This window comes from Hevea brasiliensis, chromosome 9, assembly GCF_030052815.1.
Source record: "Hevea brasiliensis isolate MT/VB/25A 57/8 chromosome 9, ASM3005281v1, whole genome shotgun sequence".
Classification (NCBI taxonomy): Eukaryota; Viridiplantae; Streptophyta; class Magnoliopsida; order Malpighiales; family Euphorbiaceae; genus Hevea; species Hevea brasiliensis.
The window spans coordinates 962074-986538 of record NC_079501.1 but is presented as its reverse complement, the minus strand read 5'-3'; the positions used below and the strand labels follow the sequence as shown (position 1 = coordinate 986538).

The 24465-nt window shown below is 32.6% G+C and overlaps 2 protein-coding genes across 6 annotated transcripts; one reads left to right on the top strand and one right to left on the bottom strand.

The window, feature by feature from the left end:
• Positions 1-289: 289 nt before the first annotated feature.
• On the top strand, positions 290-15748 carry LOC110666928 (E3 ubiquitin-protein ligase BRE1-like 1). Of its 5 annotated transcripts, none has more exons than XM_021827608.2 (19): positions 290-815; positions 2968-3129; positions 3288-3372; positions 6499-6726; positions 6825-6986; positions 7527-7720; positions 7808-7891; positions 8028-8147; positions 8249-8435; positions 8539-8699; positions 8780-8851; positions 9388-9464; positions 11069-11263; positions 11734-11806; positions 11891-11977; positions 13447-13584; positions 13700-13881; positions 13959-14124; positions 14943-15748. In XM_021827608.2, exons 1-19 carry the CDS (start codon positions 705-707, stop codon positions 15072-15074), a joined length of 2616 nt encoding a protein of 871 aa, XP_021683300.2. In that variant the 5' UTR covers positions 290-704; the 3' UTR covers positions 15075-15748. The 5 variants fall into 5 exon arrangements, with proteins under 5 accessions (XP_021683300.2, XP_021683299.2, XP_021683298.2 ...); XM_021827607.2 differs by having other exon boundaries at positions 292-815; positions 6831-6986; positions 13679-13881; XM_021827606.2 differs by having other exon boundaries at positions 293-815; positions 13679-13881.
• A 4704-nt stretch (positions 15749-20452) lies between these two features.
• LOC110666961 (ethylene-responsive transcription factor ERF039-like) lies at positions 20453-21569 on the bottom strand. The gene has a single exon (XM_058152307.1). It carries the CDS (start codon positions 21550-21552, stop codon positions 20716-20718), a length of 837 nt encoding a protein of 278 aa, XP_058008290.1. The 5' UTR covers positions 21553-21569; the 3' UTR covers positions 20453-20715.
• Positions 21570-24465: the final 2896 nt, after the last annotated feature.

Below are 24465 nucleotides of genomic sequence, written 5' to 3'. Positions count from 1 at the left end.
TTTCATATATCAACAGTAACAACTAAATATAATTTTATTAAATATTTAATATAAAACAACTATCATCAGCTATTAGTTATCGACTATTAACTAACAATAACAATTATCAATTAACAGCTATCAGTTGTATTAAGTGGTTAAACCAAACAAGCCAAAAGTCCCAACTCACAGAGGAAAGTCCCAATTCCTGTTCGCTTATTTCTCTCCCCTACCGGTCATTTTATCACAACCTCAGATTCCTCAAAGAAGTGTGCGCACAGAAACTTGTTCGCATTTAATACCAAAACTACCCTTCTAACATTCACGAAATTTCAAGCTCCTTATGCAAATTACGTTTTTTTCTCCTTCTGCGGCTCTAACGAGAGAGAAAAGGTAACCGCCTGCTCAGACACAGAGAGAGAGAGAGAGAGAGAGAGAGAGAGGGGAGGGATCGAGCTCTCAAGCCCAGGCAGATACAGATACAAATTTATGGATATATAAATAGAGACGTTTGGATTAGGTTTCGAAGATTAGGGTTTTGGAGGAAAAATAAAGAAAAAATAAGGACTGTTTGGGTTTTGAATTAGGGTTTTGAAGAAATTAGTTGTATAGAGTTTGCTATGTTGAGTAGCCCTTGTGTTTTCTCTCCTATTTTTGGATTGTGTTGAAATTTGGTGTGCCCTAATGTGACTGAAGCTGTTGCCGGGTGAGGTGTCAGGGGTTCAATGGGCAGCACCGGGGAACCAGACCGAAAACGGCGTCACTTCAGCTCCATATCACCTACGGCTGCCATGCTTAGGAAGCAGCCTTTCTCGCACTCATCTGAGGACAAGAAGGTGTTAGCTTTTTGCTCATTTGGTTTCTAATTAACCAAAAAATTAACTTTTTATTTTTTGTGATTAACAAATTATGTAGGCTTTCTTTGGATGGTTAATTTTGTGAATTTGGTGTTTTTCTGATCTGATTTTGCTTCATGTGAAATTTAATGCATCTGTCGTTAATTTAGCATGTCTCGCTTTAAATAATTAGTTGTCTTCAACACTAATATGCCTCACACTCTTGCATTGTTGCATTTCTCAATAAGATGGATGCTTATGGGTATGATAACTCTAATTCTTGTATACGTTTGGAGTTTTGTTTGTTGGGGAAGAGAACTTGTACTATTCTGTGTTGTTTTTTTTTTTTTTTTAATTTGGATATTATGCTTGTTAGTGAATTCAGATGCATGAAGCAGAATGGAAGTTATCTCTTTCATGAAATTTTATATGGGATTGACGGTGGGACACAATTATAGGAGTAAAGTGGAAGAAACACAGTTACCTAATTCGTTGGCCCCCTTCTGAGTACCATTCCAGAATGCACGGTCCAGAACGTGAAAATTGACTATCCAAATTTTATCTCTTTAATACACTAATTCTATTTAGATAGGCAGTTATCCAATGGTTTGTGGTATTTGGTTACCTTAGAACTCAACATCTTTATTCACAATGTTTATTTAATTAGAATAGGTTTCCTTTTATTTAAAGTTTTTCTATTTAAGTCGCACTCTACTTCTTAAACTTTTAAAATTACGTTTTTTTTTAATTTGGATATTATGCTTGTTAGTGAATTCAGATGCATGAAGCAGAATGGAAGTTATCTCTTTCATGAAATTTTATATGGGATTGACGGTAGGACACAATTATAGGAGTAAAGTGGAAGAAACACAGTTACCTAATTCGTTGGCCCCCTTCTGAGTACCATTCCAGAATGCACGGTCCAGAACGTGAAAATTGACTATCCAAATTTTATCTCTTTAATACACTAATTCTATTTAGATAGGCAGTTATCCAATGGTTTGTGGTATTTGGTTACCTTAGAACTCAACATCTTTATTCACAATGTTTATTTAATTAGAATAGGTTTCCTTTTATTTAAAGTTTTTCTATTTAAGTCGCACTCCACTTCTTAAACTTTTAAAATTACGTTCTAATAGACTAAAATTTCTTGAAAAATACTATACATTCAATAAATATATTTATCTTCCATAATTATTGCCCAAAAAAGCCAATATCGAAGTATATAAACACCACTAATGATCCGAATCAATGTAATCTACCATACCATTACTCCATATAGTGTTCGTAATCTACCATACCATTACTCCATATAGTGTTCCGACTAAGCCTACGCCTTATGTACCTTGTAAATAGGAAAGTACCGTATCTTGTACCATACCCATCCTGCGAACCAAAGCAAATTATGATCTGGGTAACACCGGGAAGAACTCTCTATATAATTTTTATAACATTTTTTAGTATTAGAATTATATAATCTCTTCATATAACTTTGGGAGTTGACTACCCAAGTAAATCTGTTCAGTCATTACCTTCTGCTATTTCTTTTGTTTTCTGGTTCTGGTGGTTGAGTTTTAGATTATTTGGTTATACTGCGGTTGGATTTCCTCTGTTCTTTGTGGTGAATACCATCCTTTTAGACGATGGGTTCCGTCTCTGCCTATGATTTTACTTTGCATTTGTACTGATTGAAGATCCCGTTCATTGATCTGTGCATGGTTGCTGTCCTTGTAAGTTGACTAGAAAGAGAAAATAACATGCCAAAGTTTACTGAGCAAAGTTCTAGTTGTGACTTAGTGATGTCGTTGGTTAGACAATTCCTTTTGATTTTTCCTCCTAATGATATTCCTGTCCAATAGCTGGCAGAAATGCCCATTTTCATTTTGATTTGTTGAACATTTAATCTATAATGATCCATGTTACATGGTTCTTCTTTAGCTTGATTATGATGGTTGTACTGCTTAATTCTGTTTTCACTTTTTGAATACTGGGATAAATGCCTCTTTTGGAAACTAGCTCCAATTTTGGAATTGGAAATTATGAAAATGCTTCTTGCTCTGGCAGTATCTGATATTTAAATTGCTAAGATGTATTGTCATTAAATTATAACTTGTTTGCTTTGAGCTCATGCTTTAAATTTTTGATGATGTAGCTTGATACTGCTGTTCTTCAATTTCAAAATCAAAAGCTTGTACAGAAGTTAGAAGCTCAAAAGGTTGAGTATTCCGCATTAGAGAATAAGTTCTCACAATTAAAGGAGAAACAACTGCCTTACAATTCCACATTGAAATCTGTCCATAAGTCTTGGGAATCGGTAATTTCTCCGTTGTTTATTTTATTTTTTTTATTTTACGTTCTTTTCTTTTCCCCTTATTTTCTTAAAAAAGGGGAAAAAAATGTGCTATCTTTTTATTTATCCATACACTATTGGATGTTACTTTCTGAGAAATTGGCTTCATTTTTTTACAATAGCTGGTTACCGACTTGGAAGCACATTCCACCTGCACAAGAGAGTCTAGCATTGGGCAAGAAATTAGATGCTTATCAATTACTGATGGTGAGTAGATTCCCCTACAGCCCAGCCCCACCACACGCACACGCACATCATGAACTACTTTATTCTTGTGGAACTGAAAAATATTAAAATAAGGACATCATTTATTTCTAATCCAGTAATTTGGTGTAAGTAGGGGTGGGCTTGGTTTGGGGTTTGGGAAACCCTAGAACTGAATTGAACCTCTTTTTTTTTTTTTTTTCTCCCCCTCCTCCCTCGGAACTGGAACTGGAACTGAGGATACTTAGAATCAAAACTTGGTTCTTGGTTCGGTTTGGTGCTTCCGTTCCGGTTCAGGTGATGACTTCATTTATAGAGTTTTAAGTTTTGTTAAGTTGACAAACCTCAATTATGTAGTTTTGTGCTATAACTGTTTAGTTTAAATTCTAGAATTAAATTAGAGTTTATTTTCTTAAGTATAAATACCATTTAAATTTTTAATATAATGTACTTTAGTCAATTATTTGTATTTTTTTTTTAGTAATGTGGTTATTCAATCATTTTCTTAATCCTTGTGCAAAAACCTTAAAAAGCACTTGAAATGAAATGGAGAGAGTAACACGTTCATTCAATTTATAGTTTTATTTTCATTACCAATTTACTTTTACCACAAAATAGATTTAGTCAATTAATTTTAATAAATTTAATTATATAATTTAAATGTGTTCAAGATTTGCAATAATAGTTTTGTAATGTTAGATATCTTACCATGATATAATAATCTTTAACTATGAATAAAGTAGTCTAATTAAAGATAATTTTAATTTAAATGGTTTTACACTTTATAATTATAAGAGAATAAGAAATGTTATGTGGTCTAAATATATTTATTTTAAATTATATACAAATATAATCGTAATTGTGTGTGTGTACATTTAGTTCTTCAATTTGGTAGAGGTTCTGTGCAGTATGTTTCTTGATTTGGTTATTGGTATAGAATCAGAATCATACAAAAATAGTAATATAAGTTTGGTTTGGTTCAATTCCTACATTGTCATTTTTTCCAGTTTTGATTCTTTCCATTTTGGTTTAGGAGTGTTGGGATTATATATCCCACATCGGGAAAATAGAAAAAATTAAAGGGTGAATATAAATGAATGGGTTATAATATTAACTTGGCTAGCCATTTTGATTTGTAAAGCAACTCAATCACTTATATAAACTCAAATTAAAAATGAATTAATACATAATATGTCCAGCACTCTCTCCATAATTTAACATGGTAGCAGAGTCCAATTTGAGTTGTGAGTTGTAGCCGCCCATAAGACTGTATAATTGGACCCATATTGGGTTAAATATTAACTAATTGTCAAGTGACCAACTGTGGGATTGCACTTGAGTGCGGAGTGCTAGGATTATATATCCCACATCGGAAAAATAGAAAAATAAGTGAATGAGTTGCAACATTAATTTGGCTAATCATTTTAATGTGTAAAGCAACTCAGCCACTCATATAAACTCAGATTAAAACAGTGTTGTTAAAGGCGACAAAAGGCGCTAGGCGAGGGGAGCTGTTGTCAACTCGCCTGGTTGAGGCGAGTCAACTTGAAAGAGGCGAGCGCATGAGAGTGCTGAGGCAAGAGGTGTGGGGTGACCAAGGCAACGCCTAGTGAAATAACGTCAATTATCCCTTTTTCTTTATTTTTTGTAAACAGCACAAAAATAAAATTAAAAAAAAAAAACCCTAAACTAACACTTCAACTCACGCCACCAGCAGCCTCGGAGCATAACCAGGTATTTCTTCCTTCCTTTCTCTCCTCTTCATCTTCTTTCCTCTTTCTCCTCTACTCTTCTTTGATACTTTTTCTCCCCTCCCTCCTGCTCATCCACTTCTTCTCCTCTCTCGCCTGCGCATCAGTCATGCCATTTTTTCTCCTCTTACTTATTTTCCTATGTTTTCTTTTTTTTTTTTTCCTCTTCTCTCCTTGTCCTTTTCTCTTCTTCTATACTTTATTCTTTCACAGATACTGTCATGCCATTTTTAATTATCTAGCAGCAACACTTTTTTTTTTTTTTAATAATTTGTTGTTTCATTGTTTATTATATGCGTATTGTATTGTGATATACATTTTGTTATTGTCAATTATGATATGATTTTTATTAAATGAGTTTTGTGAATCTCATTTAGAGTGGTTATTTAATTAAATTTAATTTTAAAATGGTTTAGGTCCTATTAATTGGACGTTAGATATGCTCCACTTGGTTTATGATAAATGGGTATTGTGTATTGTCCATTGCGATATGAATTTTATTAAATGGGTATTTTGTATTCGCAAATTTTTATTTAATTTTAAAATGGTTTGGTTCCTCTTGGTTTAGGATAAATGGGTATTGTCAATTGTGATATGATTTTTATTAAATGGGTATTATGTATTTGCAAAGGGTTATTTAATTTTAAAATGGTTTAGGTCCTATCAACTGAAGGTAGACATAGTGCAAATAAATTTTTTTAATATGCTTTTTTTTTTTTTACTAATGAAACTAGTTAAAACTATGAATTTTTATGTTAAAAGAGTGTGTGTGTGTGTGTCTCTCTGTGTGTGTGTGTGGCACCTTGCTTTAAAAAGGTCTTCACCTTGCCTCTCGCTTAAGGCCATAGGGTACCCCGTTGCCTTTCGCCTTAATAACACCGGATTAGAAATGAATTAATACATAATTTGTCCAATGCTGTATCCAAAATTTAACAAGGAGAAACAGTAACCACGCATACCCCTAGCTGTGAGGGCATGGGATTGGGTAAGCAAGGTTTACCTAGGAGGGCTAAAAATACCCCTGCTTGGCACAACGTACAAAATAATTTTTCAAATTTTTTTCTTGCACTGTCTTTGCTTAGTGGTTCTTGGCCTTGAACATATTTCTATTTTGCCTTATCCGTGTTACCTTGTTGTTCTTGCTCATGCTTTGAGAGGAAAAAGTACCTTGTCACTCTTACATGAAAAAACTCTGTAATATGTAGGAAAGCTCATTGTTGAGGAATTTAGTTTAAATGTGCCATCTTTTGGTAACATTGCATATGTTCTTGTATAGATATACATGAAGTGGCAGTTATATATCGATTGTGAGCTTTCAGCTCTCCATTATTAAAGCACATCGCATTTTCTGATAGGGGTGTTTCAAATTGCTTGTCAGATGGAGTTTCATCTTCGTTTGAGGAAGCTTTTCGTAGCCGGCTTGTAGAAACTGGTGCAACTGAAACTTCCTCTGCAAATGATTGCCTCAATTCAATGGAAGAAGATAAAGGAAATGCTTCTGAAAAAATTAAGAATATTTTAAGTAATATAGTGGCTGCAATCAATGACCTTTGCCGACTAAAGGATGGATTGCATGCAATTGTTTTGAATAAAATTTCGGAGCATGGTAAGAGTTTAATTTGCTGGTGAATTATAGATATTTTTTGTGGCTGCCTCCTTTTGATTTTTCTCTCAGTGTCCCATGTGTACTGCTTCTTTTGCTAGGTGCAGGTACGCAAAAGGAATCTTGTGAGTTGGTGGCAGAGGTTAAAAACTTGAGATTAGCACTAAGTGACCTCCATCTCAAGCACAAATCTCTTGCAAGGGAATTGCAGAGCTGTAGAGACATTGATGCAAAAAGTAAAGCTGAGCTTAAGCAGTTAAAAGGTAACATTCCTTTGTGGTTTTGAGCAAGTCTAAATTTAAAGACAAAGCCCAAAGTTGTCACCCCTACTTAAATCAATGTACACATCCCATTTAAGATGCATGAAAACTCATGTTGTGCCATTTGCTTTTATATCTGTTTATGCGTCTTCACAAATATGCAGATGCATATTTATATCCAAATGCATGACTTAAGGTTTTGCACATGCATGATGACGTGTAGCTTTTTTAAAGCCGTTCTTTTTTGTTTTTTTCTTTAATTTTTAAACTTCAGACTTTCTTTTAATATAATGATGAAATTTTGTTTAATTTTTAAAATTTTTATTCTCTTACAGTGTACTGTTTCCCCTAATGCTTGAGAGTGTTGTGAATTTTAAGAAGTAATTTTGTTTTGCTAACGTGGGTATATGACTGATCAAATAATGTAAGGAGTGTTATATACTGTTTTTTTTTGTTTTTTTTTTTAATGTTATGGAGAGTTTTTCTTTTTCTCTTCCCCCTGTGCATCTGTAAGTTTTGACTTTTTTTTTTTTTGTTCCAAAGGGGAACTGGAGAGTGCTGTTTCTGATTTAGAAGAGAGTAATTTGAAACTGGCAACTCTTAAAGCAGAAAGAGATGCAACAAAAGGGACATTTTTCCCTGTCTTAAACCTTGGAAGTAAGCCTGTTCCTGGTGATAGAGCTAGAGATAAACAAAAGAATTTGCAAGAGATGGAGTCTGCTCTCAAAGAGCTTCTAGTAAGTTTTTCCTTTTTCCTTCACCCTTTTCTGTGTGGGTTATTTGACCTGGAAAAGTACAGGTATTAACCGATTTGAGCTCCACAGGATCAAGCTTCTTCCCGACTGCTGGAATTGAAAGGTCTTCACGATGAAAGGATAAAAATATTGCAAAAGTTATCCAATTTGCAGGTTTTTCTTTTTGGAAGACTATCAATATTACTTCTTATTGTGAATGTAGTCTTAGTTTTTCTTCTAAATAATTGTCTAAAGAATTGAACCCTGATAATTCAATAATATAAATAGAATGGGGGTTTTTACTGCACAGAACTCATTGAAGAATGTGAAGCATATTTCTTCTTCGCAAGTCTACCTTTTGGTGAAAGATCAAGTAGAAAAATCAAAATCAGAAGTTTTCCAGTATCAGGCCTTATATGAGAAACTACAGGTTGTAACTGGTCGGTAGTTTCATTTATGCCTTAGACTGCCATTTTATTTATATGGATATGGTTCTAATACTGACCATACTTATCTCCCTTGGAATCTCAGGTTGAGAGGGATAACCTTGTCTGGAGGGAGAAGGAATTGAACATGAAAAATGATTTGGTTGATGTTTTTCGAAGATCGTCTGCAGTTGTGGATTCTAGAATTGCTGATTTAGGGATAGGGATACAGAGACAGATCAGTGAGAGAAATATGATCAAGGCTAAGCTGGAAGAGGCATCAGGAGAACCTGGTAAGTAACTACTTGATGCTTTCATATGATCATCTTGCAATAATGTTGTCTTCTTACCTTCAGTTTTGTGTCTAAAGTCTGATGGATTTACTCTCTGTTTCAGGAAGAAAAGAAATTATTGCTGAATTCAAAGCCTTGGTTTCCTCATTTCCTGAGGAAATGGGAAATATGCAACGTCAATTGAGTACTTACAAAGAGGCTGCTTCTGATATTCATTATTTGCGGGCTGATGTGCAGTCTCTTTCTACTGTTCTTGACAGGAAGGTGGGTACTGTATGGTGTGTATGCGCATTTACATTCCTGTCTTCAGTTGAAGGATTCAAAAGCTCTGTTTTCTGAAGCAGGTAAAAGAGTGTGAAAATTTATCTACGAGATCCAAAAACCAAGTTGCTGAGATACAAAAGTTACAATCTGTGGTATGTCATGTTTTTACTCTTGCATGTTATTTGAATTTATCGCACAATTTTAGGGGATTTTTTTTGTGTGTGCAAAGCTTGCTTTTGATTTCACACAAGAATTGTCAAGGCCTGGTTAGCATGGGGAGTTAAATTTGAACTGAATTTCATTTCTGTTTAGCAAATTGCGCATATATAGTACTGGTGGGCCTATTCTCTCATTGGTCAAGGAGTTAGATTTTGTTGCTCGCCACTACTTTCCTAGTGTGTGTATTGCAAAATGTATCCATTTTATGTTCTGAAAAAAGTTGACCAAATTTCATGATTCTTTTTTGTTGGAATCATGCTTATCTTTTAAGAGATACTAGATTATTGGTATCTTCTGGTTTACTGGTCTGACAGCTGGTGAATAACTGCATTTCCAAAGGGTAAATATTGTGAGGTGACAACTTAATGGGAAATATCTCCTTTTATATAGCTGGTCCTGCGTCTTTCTTTCTGGGGATATAATTTACAGAGTTTTGGTTTATAAATTCACCTTTTTCTTTGGGTTGCAGGTCCAAGATCTGAAAGAATGTGATCTGGAGTTGAGGCTGATTCTGGAAATGTATAGACGTGAATCCATTGATTCTAGGTTAGAGCTGCTTATCCCACTTCACCTTGTGAATTGATGGCCTTTATCTGATTGAACTGACTTTTGACATTTCCAACCAAAATGCAGATTGTTATTGTTCAATCTGCCTTCTTGTGTTGAATCTATAGTTATTTTTTTGTGTGAATTAATCTGGGGTCATTAGGTTTTGCCATTATTCTCTATTTGGTCCCTGGATTTTGACAATTGTATTAGTTAGTCCCTAACTTTTTATTCCATATGCTAAGTTATCATTCCATCCCATTTTAAAGCTTTTTGCTGCTAAGTATAATTGAAAAGACTAAAATAGCCTCATTTCCATTAAACTTTGTCCTCTTCCTCTCCAGTCTCTTCGTCCCTCTCCTCAAAGCCTCTTATGTGCGACCCACCCACCCAACTCAGCAGATTTAGCTTTCTAAGCTTTGCTTTTTGAGCACTTTGCACATTTGGCTAGATTCTCTTATGGTATTACCATTACAGTTAATTGAAAAAGAAGAAGAAAATAATTTGTTTCTTTCTTCTCCATCATTTCCTCTCCTTCCCCCAGTTTCCACCCTCCCAATTTCCACCATCTCTCTCTCTTCCTTTTCTTTTTTTGAAACATCATTTTCCCTAGTGAATCACTGGGTCAATTCAAGTTTAATCCATTGAAGAAGTGATTATGAAAGCAGCGAGTTCACTACCGCTCCCTCTCTCAAACCTACCCCACCCCCTCCCCAAATCCACCAGTTGCACAGCAATGTCAATCACCTATTTCCTCCAGGCTCCAAGTCCCTTCTTCCCTTTAGCCTTTCGAGCATTACCCATCTCTGCATTTCCTTTCTCTCCTCCTTCAGTGACCGCAATTGTGCAAGGTGAAGCTCCTTCAATGGTCATTGTTACCTCATTTGGATCCAGATTTTTTTCTGTTATTCCAATAAAAGTTTCTAATTGCTTGCATGTTTGATCCGAGCTATCTAAGGCTCATTAGAATTTGTTTACATAATTTATTGATTGAAATTCTGCAATTTGGTGGGAAATTGAAATTCTTCTCTTGGAATTTTTGCAATTTGTTGATTGAAGTTCTGCAATTTGTTAAGAAATTGATTTTTTTTTTTTTTGTTGGAATTCTGCAATTGTTGAGTTTGTAAATTCTACAATGGGGAGTGAGAGAGAGAAAAGGAAATGGAGAGAGAGAGAAATGGGGAGAGAGATACACCAGAGAGACAGAGGGTGAGAGATATAGGAGAGACAAGGGAGACAAGGGGAGAGGGAGAAAAGAGACAGGAGTAATATTGGAATTAAAAAAAAAAAATCTCATTAGACCATCTTTCACAGCATTGTCTAACAGCAAAAATTTTTGAAATCGGACAAAAGGACTATTTAGTAGATGGAATAGAAAGTTAGAGACTAATTAATGTATTTGTCAAAAGCTAGGGACAAACTAGTGAACAATGGCTAAACCTAGGGACTCCAAAGTAGTTCAGCCTTTTTTTTGTTGGAAATTGAATAAAATGAACTCTGGAGCTTCAAGTAAGTTGGCCTTCTGATGAATCTTCTTGTCATGGTTGGTTGGCTTGATGATGTGAAAACCTATATTGGTTTAGAACTTTATTCTGCAATTGCAGGGATGTTGTGGAAGCCAGGGATGTTGAATACAAGGCTTGGGCTCAAGTTCAAAGTTTGAAATCCTCTCTTGACGAGCAAAATTTAGAATTACGAGTTAAGAAAGCAAACGAAGCTGAGGCCATATCCCAGCAGAGGCTTGCCACGGCAGAAGCTGAGATTGCTGACCTGAGGCAGAAATTGAAAGCTTCCAAAAGGTTAAATTTAACTTCTTGTGGAAAAGTGAATTCTATTTTGATTCTGTCCTCTGATTAGATGCTTAAGTGGCATGACATTTGAATATGATTAGCATGAATTTCTTTTCTAGCATGCCGTTATACGTGTTCAAACCTGCTGTGTGCACTTTTTTCTGATAAACCTCTTAAAGATATTTACCCCCTCTTGATAAAAACTTCCTCACAATTTTTTTTAACCTTTTTAGAAAGCAAACAAATGGTTTTCTTTTCTAGATGATTGAATCAGTTGGACTTGTCCATACCAATGTTTGTTAATAAATTTCTCAAGGGCTGAAGTATTGTTGTTGAATGAGCACCTTTTCCATTTATAAGCCTGTTGTTTCCTTTGTAAAATTTTTTATGGTTTTCTGGATGGAGCTATCATATGCTCTTTATCTTGTGACATTTATTTATATGAGAGATCTGAAAATGTTGTTTTATTGCTATTTCAGGGATATGTCTAGACTTTCTGATGTTCTGAAATCCAAAAATGAAGAAAATGAGGCCTACTTATCTGAAATAGAGGTTAGTTCACAGTTAATGATTATGGACCTTTCTTCTCTGCAATCATAGCATTCGATGAAAATAATTAATCTGGTTTTGCTTCAGATGATTGGACAAGCATATGATGATATGCAAACTCAAAACCAGCATCTGTTGCAGCAAATCACAGAGAGGGATGACTATAATATTAAGGTGATTGCTTATTTGAGAACCCATCTTCTGAAATTTGTTAAGCAACATTCATTTTTGGATAACTGTGAATGCTTTAGCTTTGTGGTCTTCATTTATGGGTTGCATGTTTGCTTTTGTTCTCTGGCATGGAATTGGTATTGCATTATCATTTTTCTTTTACATACACACACGCACACGCACGTATGTCATGGGCTTAAAATTTTGAATTTCAATGCATGCACAAGTTCTTAAACGTAGTTTTCTTTTACAGATTGCATGTGTTAGTAGTTTTTGTATATTTCTCAAGTGATTGATTTCGTACATTGTATTATTAGAGGAAATTAGCATCTTTATTTGGCTTGTTTTCTTTGAAAGGCTAGTGGTCTGGTGTGGTGTCTCTATTGTATTAAATCCTTGGACAGGCAAGTACGTTATTCACTTTCAAATATTCAGCCAACGGTCATTTGTCAAATATTTTAGATGGATATGACCCTAAGAAATAGACAATAATTAATAATTTAGGGGTGTGCAATTCCAGTTCGGTTCGGAATCTATTTAGGTACCAGAACCGAACAAAAATTTTGATTCGGTCTTTGGTTCTGATTCGGTTCGGTAGTGTTTCAATTCAATTCTCAGTTCTTAAAATTCCTTAAAAAGTAATACTTGAATTAGTATTTAAGTTTTAAATTGAGTTATTAATGCATAATATATTATATATTGTATCTTTTAAATATTTATAAATTATATAATCTTTAACTATAAGGTGCATATATAATTTAGGATTAAATAGATTATTAATATAATTATGTTAGTATATCATATAATATACATTTTAACTATTTATTAATTATTAATTATGTAATATTTAACTATAAGATATAAATATAATTATGAATTAACATATTATATATAACATAATAGTACATTTATAATTAAGAATTATAAGGTAATTTAATATATTTATAACTAAAATTATTAAGAAAATATAGAGAAATGAAATATAATATCAAGTTGTATTTAGTTCATGATTATAAATATACATATAAATATATATAATTATATTGAAAGTATATTATAGATTTAAAAACATAGAAAAGCATATGTATAAATTCGGTTTTCGGTTCAAGTTCTGGTTCAATACTGTTTTAGTCGATTAGGTACGGTTATTCGGTTCAGTGCAGGAACCCCGAGAACGTGCACAGCCCTAATTAACATTATCATCTAAAATAAATGAATTGCCTTGGATAAATTTGAGAAATAGCCTTGGTATGTTTAGCTATGTGTTAAATCTTTTTTAAGAATGATTAGGGTGAAATAATGAAAACAGCCAATTTCTCTTCATTGTAAATACATTGTTCAGTGTCCTTTTTCGCATCCATGTAGACAACTGTTTGCTTATGTTTTCTTCCAGGGCTTACTATCAGTTCATTGTGGGGTTAACCTAAAGAAAACATTTATTTTATGTTGATTTAGTCATCTTTCTGTTTCAGCTTGTTTTGGAGGCTGTGAGGGCAAGACAACAGCAGGACTCTCTACTCATGGACAAACGAACCATGGAAAGGGAGATTCAGCAAGCTAATATTTCGCTTGATTTCTATAATGTAAAAGCTGCAAGAATTGAAGATCAGGTATTATTTTTTATGACATTTTTGTGGTGGAATCTCCTTGGATGGATTGTGTTTATGTATTGAGTATTGACTAATGAATGCCTCTGTCTTGTAGTTAAAAATTTCTTTTGACCAGGTTCATAAACTTACAGAAGAGAAATTTCAAAACACGAGAACATTGGAAAATACTCAAAAGAGATTGTTAGATGTAAGAAAATCATCTAATCAGATAAGAGAGTCGCTGGAGGACTCACAATCTGAGGTTGAAATAAGTCGAGCAGCTCTTTTGGAACTGCAGATAGAACTAGAGAGAGAGAGGTAAGGAAAGATATTTCTTTCCTTTTTTTCCAATTCGTTGCAACTGCAGGCATGATCCTTCATTTTTCATTTGTCAGGTTTGGCAAGAGAAGAATAGAACAGGAATTGGAAGTAGCAAGGAGAAAGGTTTCAGATCTTCGAGTACAGAGCGAGGGGTCATCAATTGTAGAAAAGCTTCAGCAGGAACTTAAAGAATACAGGGAAATTGTGAAGTGTAGTATCTGCCTTGAAAGACCTAAAGAGGTAAGTAAATGTTCCCTGTTTATTTTATGGGTCTGGTATCACATGTTTATTGTGGGAATTATTTATTGTTGATGAAATTACAATAAATTAAAATAATAATTAAAATATAAAGAATAAATTAACAAGATTGATAAGCCCTTTGCGGTGGGCAATGCCCTTAAACTGATGCAGCAGACATTTTCTATTGAATTGTCCCCTCCAGGATACAATGGCCCGACAATTTCGTCGTATAATTGACACCAACTTTGCACTAGTTGTTAAACCCAAGCTCCACCAAGAAACACCTTTATTTGACTTTTAAACTCTCTTTAACCTTTTCCTCAGTGTTTTTTATTTGTTGTAAGATGGTTGGAAGCTCATCTATTTATAGATAACTTTAGTAGAAATATAGATGCTTTTTAAGTTAAACTTGTTAAATAACTTCAACTTACTTTATTAAATAACTTAGTTACTTAATAAATGGTTAGTTAAATAAACTTAAGTTATCTTAATTAATTATACTTTATTAATTATGGGGATTAATATTAAAATGTTCCAACAGTTATGATATTGTTATATCTTTTGAATAGAGATATTGTGAAGGTTTCTTGATTCACTGATAGGTAGTAAGTTATGTTTACTTGTGGAAAATGTTGGGGATGTTCCTTTGCTCATTGAAAAAAGTATTCCAATTTGATGGTTTTCTAACATCTATTAAATTAGAAAGGAGAACATAATATTCATTTTTCAATGGAAATACCAATTGAGTAATTTGACATTTTGTCATGTTTAATTCTTTATGCTACATTGCTTAGAAGCTTCTTTTTTGCCTCCATCAGGTTGTCATTACAAAATGTTACCACTTATTCTGCAATCCATGTGTACAAAGAATTATGGGAAGTCGTCACCGGAAGTGTCCAGCGTGTGCCACAAGTTTTGGGTCTAATGATGTGAAGCCTGTTTATATCTGAGATAGAGAATGGTTGAAGGGGATAAGTTGTCCGGGTCTTCTTGTTTATGAGATTCAGTCCCGAATTTGGGTTCTTAGATGCCTGTGTGCGTTGATTAAAGGCTTGAGCTATGGATCCCACAGGTTCATGCCTGTTGTGTTAGAATTTTGTTGAGAGAAGAATGATGACACAGGATACAGTTCTGCTTCTGTCTAATTATCAAGCCGTGCAAATCATCTTTAGATTGAGTTTAGGTTGTGACTTTGCTTAGTTTGACTTCACTGTGTTTACAATTCTTGTTTCTTCGTGTAACTGCATAGAGCCACTGGAATCTTTCAATTTATTATTTGCAGATGTTCAGAATGGATGAAATGCTATTGCCCAAAGCATTGGATTTGGAGGTTATGCAACTGATAAGAGTGGCAAGTGATGTTGTAAGCCTCATGGCGCACTGCATTGCTATTTGATGTCAGTTTTTCTCCACCACTGAAAACATGTGGAGTGTTAACCAAATTTTTGGGTGTACAGGTTTTAGTAAATGCATTAGATTTTTCAGAAAACATCAGTTTATGTCTTCTTTGTTTTACAAACTAGGACATTTATAATAATAGTTTTTCCAAGATGTACACAGATATGTATAGTTTTATTTAATTATTTTTAGTTATATATAAATTCTACTAGGTAATTTTCAGATATCTATATTTGTTTTTCAAGTGAATTAAAGAAGGCCTTTACCCTCAGGCTCCCTTTTTCAGTTTTTGAAGGCAGGCAAGATGCATTGTTCGAACAATGTGGAACAAAATCTTGTAATATTTTTTGATTTGTGTTATTTTACTATTTCTCATTATTTTTCATCTGTGTGAAGGGCCTGATTTGGAACCCACCAGGGCTGATGTCTGATGGAGGTTTTCTGGAGGCCACGTGGAAATTCTGCAAAACATGATATTTCATCATAAAGGCATTATGGCATTTCCCACTGGCCCCCATTCTCATTTGATATGATTCAAATATAAACTTTTTTAAAGTGCTCTGCGGTTTACAGTGGATGAATTTATTTCAAAAGCTGAATCAACTTCATTGTTTGAATGGTCGTCCTTTCTGTTAGTGAACCTAACCTTGATTGCTCTCAAGAAGGCACTTAACTGGCGAGAAAGGAAGGATCATACACCAAATTGTCTTTGCATTTGTGGTCCTCCATCTCAATCTGAAGCACGTAAGCCCATGCTTCGTTGTCTTTTTCATTCTTGGAAAGCTACCGTCTGTCATTGCCCAATTATAATTAGTGACAACTAAAGTGTTCGACAAATTGGTTTTTAAAATTGTAATATCTCGAATCTAAGTCTCAATTAAAATTAAATAAACAAATAAGTCCGGAAGAAGCAAACAAACGATGATAAATATGCAAAACCAATCGTCAAGCTATTCCTCGCAGCCAAGTTGTCCCATCCAAAAACAATAATGTCTCTTTATCTCTATGTTGTCCTCTTCAGGGGCCATGAACTGTGATTTTGATACATGTGTAATGTAGAATAGTACAATAATAATTGTAGTTTCCAGACACAGACAACACGAACATTGGATGCCTCAGTTCTCTTCCCTATGATTTCATAATATTCGAATAAAACTCCACTGTCTCGACTATTCAAAAGAATCAATTATTTTCGTTTTTCCTTGTATATTTCTTTCTTTTAATCTTCATGCATTTATTTCTCCTCTTCCTCACTTTGTCTATTTCTCCTAATTAATAATGTCATGGCTAATTCAACATTAGAGAGCACTTTATGAATCATATTCTTAACTGTAAGCACTAAAAAAATCATAATTGAATTTAGAAAATTAATTTATATTTTTATATATTAAAATATTATATTTGATAGGCTATGAATTCTTTTTAGGGTTATATTTACGAAGCTAATTAAAATGGATGAATTTACGTAAGAATTTGTGTTTTTTTTTTTTTTCACTGCTCTTTCGATATTCATCATGTAAACTATTGGTTTATTGATGCTAATTACAAGATATTGCAAGATTTGATTAGATATCATATGCTACCTCTAAATAATAATCGATCCTAAAATCTTGGCTACAAGGGTACCTCATGATTTAATTCTTTTCACTGCTCTTTCCTTGTATATTCTCTCTCTCTCTCTCTCTCTCTCTCCAATGCCCATAAAAAGGAAAAAAAAATTAAATAAATAAAATACATGCATCAAAAGCATACAAGGGTACCTCATGATTTAATTCTTTCCAACTTAAAAAGAAAAGTTGGATTCTTGGCTCTTTTCCCCACTTTCTACCCCATAAATTACGGTTCCTATTGTGCTTTAAAAATAGATAATGATTTACAAAATCAGAATATAAAAAAGTTAAAATAATAATAAATTTTGTTTTTTTTCTATATATTATTAATTATTCTAAAGTGTAATTACAAAAGGGTATAATTATAAATTTAAAAAGTATATATATATTTAAAAAAAAAGACTATTATTATGAGACGCTAAGAAAAGAAATGTCAACTATATTTTTTTTTATGGAGGGAGTTTTTTTTTTTTTTTTATTAACTATTTCTTTAATTTGATGTGCTAATTATTGCATACTCACACATCATTGCCCTTCATGTTCGATGTTTCTTTCTATTATGATCCGACAAATATGAGACGGCGACGTATCATGGAAAGCGAAACCCCTAAGATTTTATTGTCTATACGTATATATTCAAATAATTATGGTGCAATCTCATACGTACTAATTTCATGACGATTTCTTTAATATAAAAAATGGTTGGTTAGAGCTATATTTATTATTATTATTATTAAATTTTCACCATATTAATTATTTTATTTTAATCATTATATTTTAATTTATTTCAATAAAATCACTATTTTTTTTATATTTTTCATTAACAACACCCATTTTAGAACTTGACAGAATTTTTAATAAAATTTCTATTACGTGATTTTAAATTATAAAAAATTTATTTTTCAGATCAAATTGAAAAAAAAAACTTTAAATTATAAAAAATTTATCTCTTAAATCAAATTGAAAAAAAAAATCTCCGTACTATTTATTATATTTATTAAAAATTTATCCTCATAATACTTATTATATTTATTAATTCCTATTTTTAGACTTAAAAAAAATTACACAGAAAAATAAATTTCAATTAAATCTAATAAAAATGTAATTTTTTTTTTAATTTAAAGCTAAGTAAGATATATCATATAAGAATTTTTGTCAAATATTTTATTAGATTTTAGTATGAATCAATGAAAAAAATATAAAAAATAAATATTTTTTTTAAATAAATTAAAATATAATAAATAAAATTAAATAATTAATAAAATTCAACGACCGCAGGTTAAATGAGAAGGAAGGACTTCCTACATCTAACTAATGGGTAATTAATGCGTTTCTAGATAGGGCCGAGGCTTGAAAATTACGGTTCATACGTACACGAACATGATTACGCAGGACTGCAAATGCCATTGTGTTGGGAATATCTATAATTTTTTATTTTTTTTTCTGTTGGTTATAAATACAATATATATTATGTATTCAATCATTTTGAAATAGGTTGATTTAAATTATTTATTAAATTATTATAAAAAAAATTTCAATTAATTTATATATTACATATAATATCAAGTTGAAGTTTTTATTAAAATAATTTTATTTATTTTATCAAAATTTGAGTTAATTTAGTAAATTTAAATTAGTAAATTAATTTCATATTAAATTATACGAACTGCTGAGTTCATCTCTAATTTTAATTTGCAAAATTTTATATAAATTAAAATAAATTATTTTAAATTAACAGATTAAATTAAAGTTTATCATATCAATTTTGTCTTTTATCATTCTGAAATTAGCTATTCGGTTTTCTTAATTTCACTTTTCCTCCCTTTTCCAAATAAAGAGAGGAAAAAAAAAAAACTTCTTTTTATTTCCCTGATTTTCTATGTATTTTCCATTCACTCAAACAGTTGGTGTTGAAGTAAATGCTTTGCGTACCTTCCAAGAACTTGAGTTTGATCGCTTTACAGTGTGTCGGACGTAGCTGACACGCCCAGTCCTATAACTGAGTTGTTGTTCTTGAATGATTTGTTTTTCATTTTGGAACATTTTTTTTTTCTTTTTATGTATATATAATAAAATTCTGATTAATACTCTAATATTATTAAATTAAAATTTATTGATAGAATAAAGCATCATTTTACTGTCATTATTAATATATTATGGAGTGGCTAAGCTAGCTCACATACTGAGTTCGTTTCTTGTTTTTGTCTCTTCCTTCATCGTATTATTTAGGAGCTTGCTTGATTAGTGAAAAATATAGAATAATATGACATATTACAAAGGAAGCATAATATAAAATTATTATATTAATTTGTTACGAATCCAAATCAAAGTTTAATAAGATCTTTATAAAAGAAATTACTTACTATCATAAACAATACGGATAAATTTAGAAATATTTCCTTTCAAGAAGCTAAATGCACCTACAATAATGAATCCAATACCCAATTCAGGTAAACTTTCTGATGATTTTGCAATTAATTAGTGGGATCAATAATTGAAAATGGGAAGATATGATAATTTTGTCAGTTCTAAAATATTGGCCAATAAAAGAAGGAAACGTAAGAAAAATGATGGGGCAATAGAATACAAAGGAGACATTGCTGGTGAGCTCAATTGTCACTAATAATGCATAGTGGAGTGAATGAGTCTGATGGTATATAGGGCCCTTTGCTTTTCTTATTAATTGGATAACACTTTCTCTAAAGAAAGTTCCAAAAAATAAAAAAAATAAAAACTTTATTTAGATGGTGTTGTCACCTTATTTGGGCACCTACAGCACATACATGTCCACACAGCTTGGGAATCTTCATTAGTTTCTTTTGGTCTAATCATGCAAGAAAAAGTAATGTTGGCAAATATAGATTCCATCAAGATCTTTCTCTGATATAAACACACTAATTTCTTTTATCTATCTTTGTGATTAGAAAGAAAAGAAAGATGATAAAGAAAAAGAAAGCAAAGAAATGAAAAGCTTCTAAAGATATCATTACCACATGATGCAATTCAATCTTTGGGTCTCTTTCTACCAAAATTAATCCATGAGTATCTAAACTTAGCAAGGTGGGTTTACTTTAAATTTATAGTCAATTGCATTAAAGTTTCATTTTACGAAATTTTTAGTGTATATCTAATAAATCTATCTAGCAATAATTTTTTTTTTTCCTCCAAGTCAATTACACCAAACCCCAGATGAGAAATCCTCAAGTCCCAAGTCCCAACATGGTCACAAGAAAAAAAGAAGCTAAAATATGCAAAGAAACAGCAACTTGCTCTATATATATATATATAATAAAAAAAAAAAAAAAAAACACCTCCATACAGGTAAAGAAAGCTGTGCTCTTATATTACACAGGAGTAAAGTTTCAATGCCCTTGGTGTTGTTTCGATGGGACAAACAGGGAAAGTGTAATCTTTCTGCAATTCCAGAGCTAACCGAATTAGGACAGACACTAAATTCTGGATTCAATTGAGACTAATTTCCCCAATTGGGTTTCTTTCTGTTGATAGAATTAATGCAGCAATTTTTGTGGCTAAATGTATCCAATTTCTCTAAGTTATTTACTTAGTGTCAAAAAGAATATATCTAATAGTACTCCCATAAGTATGGTTCCTCCAACCGGAAGCCCGTATCTGCTGCACACAGTTGCCATGATGAAGAATATTGGCAAAATCCATTCCTTTGATCAACACCGTCGATGAATAGATCCGGCAGGTCAAACAATTTGTCATCAGAATCAGCGGAAGGAAAGCTTGTTGATTCTTGTGTGTTGTCCAGGACCAAAGTGTTCGATATGTGCTTGGCTTCAGCTTGGCACTGAGCCCTTGCGGGGAAAGCCGCGGTTGCTGCCTTGGCAGCGGCAGCTTGAATATCTTTGGGAGACTTGGTGGCCGGACGAGGAAGTTCGTGAGCCAGTTCGGGGAAATTCAGGAAAGCAGAGCTCCCTTTGATGGCTAGAGCTGCTACATCGTGAGCTCGAGCAGCCATTTCTGCTGTAGGGTATGTTCCAAGCCATATTCTTGACTTCTTCCTTGGCTCTCGGATTTCAGACACCCATTTGCCCCAACTCCTCATTCTTACTCCTCTATATGTTGGATGCTTATTATTATTTCCATTCTCAACATCAGTCTTCTGCCTTTTGCTACTCTCATCATTGCCATTTTCCAATTCTTGAGCTTTTCTTGATTCTTTCGGAGCTGCACGCGAGTTATCTTCAGTTTTTGAGCATGAAAAGGTTATCGAATAAGAAGAAGAAGAAGAAAAGGAGGAGGAAGAGGAAAGAGAAGTGGTGGAAGATGAAGCAGGGAAGTTAATGCCTTGAGCATCAATCTCTAGGTTGATATGGTTTTCCATTTGGGAAGCCTGGCTGTGGAAGCTAAAGAGAAATGTTGAGTGATTGGCACATAAAATAGAGGGAGGCATGCTGCCATCGCTTTTATTATTCTTTCATAAATTTCTCTACGTTAAAGAAAAAGGACTAAAGAGAAAAAAAAAAGTTTTGGGGTCCATATAATTTAAAGTTTATGTACAGTTCAGCTATTTTGTTACCATGTGGCAATTGAAAATATAATTTATAATGTAAATATTATATAGTCATTTTAATTAAATTAATAAAAAAATCATAATAGACTGAATTTAAACAAAAAAAAAATTCAATTTAATTAATATCTTCTTTAGCATTTACCCATTTTGTTAACATTAGTTCCTTTACTTATTCTTTTGTGAAATTGTACCTCTATGTACATATGACTAATCATTTTCCATTTTTATATCTATGTAGTTTTAGACTCATATTTTTTATGTTCCCTTCTTCACTTGAGGAATGGCAGGCCATCCATGTATGCTTGGGCACCCTTTCTCGGGGTCCTCCATAACTTTTTTTCAAAAGAAAATTTCATTATTTTAATAAAAGAAATTATCTTTAATGATATACTTTAACTATTAGATCAAATTAGATTATACAATAAAAAAAAAAAAACAATTTAACATTAATCAATGAAACTCGAATTTAAAGAATTTTAATGCTAATTAACCACCATACCAAGACTTACGTTGCTTAGTTTTTCAGGTAAAGCTATATGGGACATGGGGCAATACATATTTTTTTTATTTTTGGTGTTGATGTAAACGTAGATAGCATGATTCATATGTAAAATTATAATTTATAAACATGAAAAGCAAAATTAGGGCATAGGGGTGAATCGGTGTTTAGGCTAATTGGTTTGGAAAAGGAATAGCAAAATATGAATATATGAGGGAAATCATATCAAAGTAATTCAGGCTTTGTTGATACGTCCACTTCAACTTGACCCAATAGTCACAGATTTCAATACATGGTGATTTCTTGTGGTGATTAAACATTGGATTATATATAGCAAAACTGATAATAAGACAAAAAGTAAATTGACCAATTGAAATCTCGACTGTGATTTTGTATGGAAGAAAAACAAAGCAATAATAATAGAGCATCAAACTGATTAAGCAGAGAGCTAGGCATTAGGAGGGTAACAAGTGGGCTTGAGCTGGAAGGGAAGAAGACAATTGATGCAAACGCATAAACACATGAAGAAACAGCGACATAACCTCATTTTTCAAATAAATAATCACTGAAATCTACATAACTAAATTAATTTTCCATATAATATTATCTCACTAAGCACTTATTTGTTGAAATTTTTGACAGGAATACGAGTCATCAAAGAAGAGGTATATATTTCTAAAACACACATCACAATCTTACACATGGATCACATGCCAATGTGTCTCAATGCCAGATTTTCTGGCTGCCCAATGGATCAACTGTGCAAGCATTTCTTCCCCCTCTTGAGGGTGATTCTTCTTCTTCTTTATTATTATTATTATTATTATTATTATTATTATTATTATTATTATTATTATATGTAGGGCAAGGGGTTAAACCTAGTTACTCAAATCCAACATACATATAATTATTATTACTAGATTGGGAATCCGCTCTTTTTCTCATTCAAAGATCAGTTTTTTATCTGTGTTTTCAAATGGGGGAAAATGCAGCTCATTGTGATTGTATCCCCGCAAATATATGCCCACGAGTCTTGAAGAAATCAAGAACATTTCAGACCTTTGCGACCAGCTACGTCACCTCCAAGTGTGTCCTGCAAAGGACATGGTCCACTTCTTACGCCACTCAAATTTCCTATTTCTGTTGATACCTCAGGAACTTGCCTGGGCAGTGACTTCATTATGGGACCTGTAGTGATTACCTTCCATATGAGAGTGAGCGTAAGTGGGAGGTGACTTCTTGTCTCATTCTTACCAAAACAATAGGAGCTATCTCCATGTGCCCCAAACTTCTGGAGATCCTTTCCTGGGAGCTCCCACTAACACGGGTACTGACAATAATGCAATCCAAAATCAATTCATCCAGTACCCTCCAAAAGTTTTTTAAAAAAATCTAAACCTAACTTTGGGCCACCCCATTTCTAACCCACTAAATCCTGTTTGCCGTGAAACAATCTCTTTTTGCACTACTTGAATAAATCTTTTTTTAATGATTAGATTTAAATTTAATATTGATATCACTAAATTAAAATTTATTAATATTTAAATAATATTGTTTAATTATAATACAATCACTTACTTAAAACCCTAATTCAGTAACTCCATGTCCTAAGGGCTTAATTCAACCACCTTACTTATTCTTAATGGTCTTTATATATATATATATATATATATATATATATATTAGTACTGTGTTGCCAATTGGTCAAGATTTAATTGGCAATTTCTTGACCTAATTCTTGTAAAGTTGTACTTAACAGCAATAAGATAAGATAGGTATCTTTGGCTTCAAGAGCCTTCATGGAAGTAATAATTGCAACCTAATATTTTCTTATTTGAACTACTTGCTTATGGTTATAAAAAAACCACGATTAATTCTAATTAATCATTTAAATAATACAAATAAATGTCGAAAGACATTTTCCCTAGCCTGGAAAAATAGAAAATTACAATAATAAACTTTAATTAGTCATTTTCAATATATTTAAATTTAATGACATTAAATCGACTTTAAGATTGTGATATCAAATTCAAGTTTTTAATTAGAATTAGTTATTAAAGAAAATAATTATTGGCAAATTGCCTTTGTTTTTGGTGTAATGGTTAATGACACCAGTTAATTATGCGCATGCAGCATGCTGCCAAACAAGCTCTGAAGAATTAGCAGTTGTAAAGAACCTTTTTTTCTTAATTTTCTTTACAAGTTGTTCCTAATCAAAGTAAGTAGTAGTTATAATATTGTTATTATCCTGTTGGAAATCTAATGAATTTCGGCTGCTTAGGTGTTAAACTAAA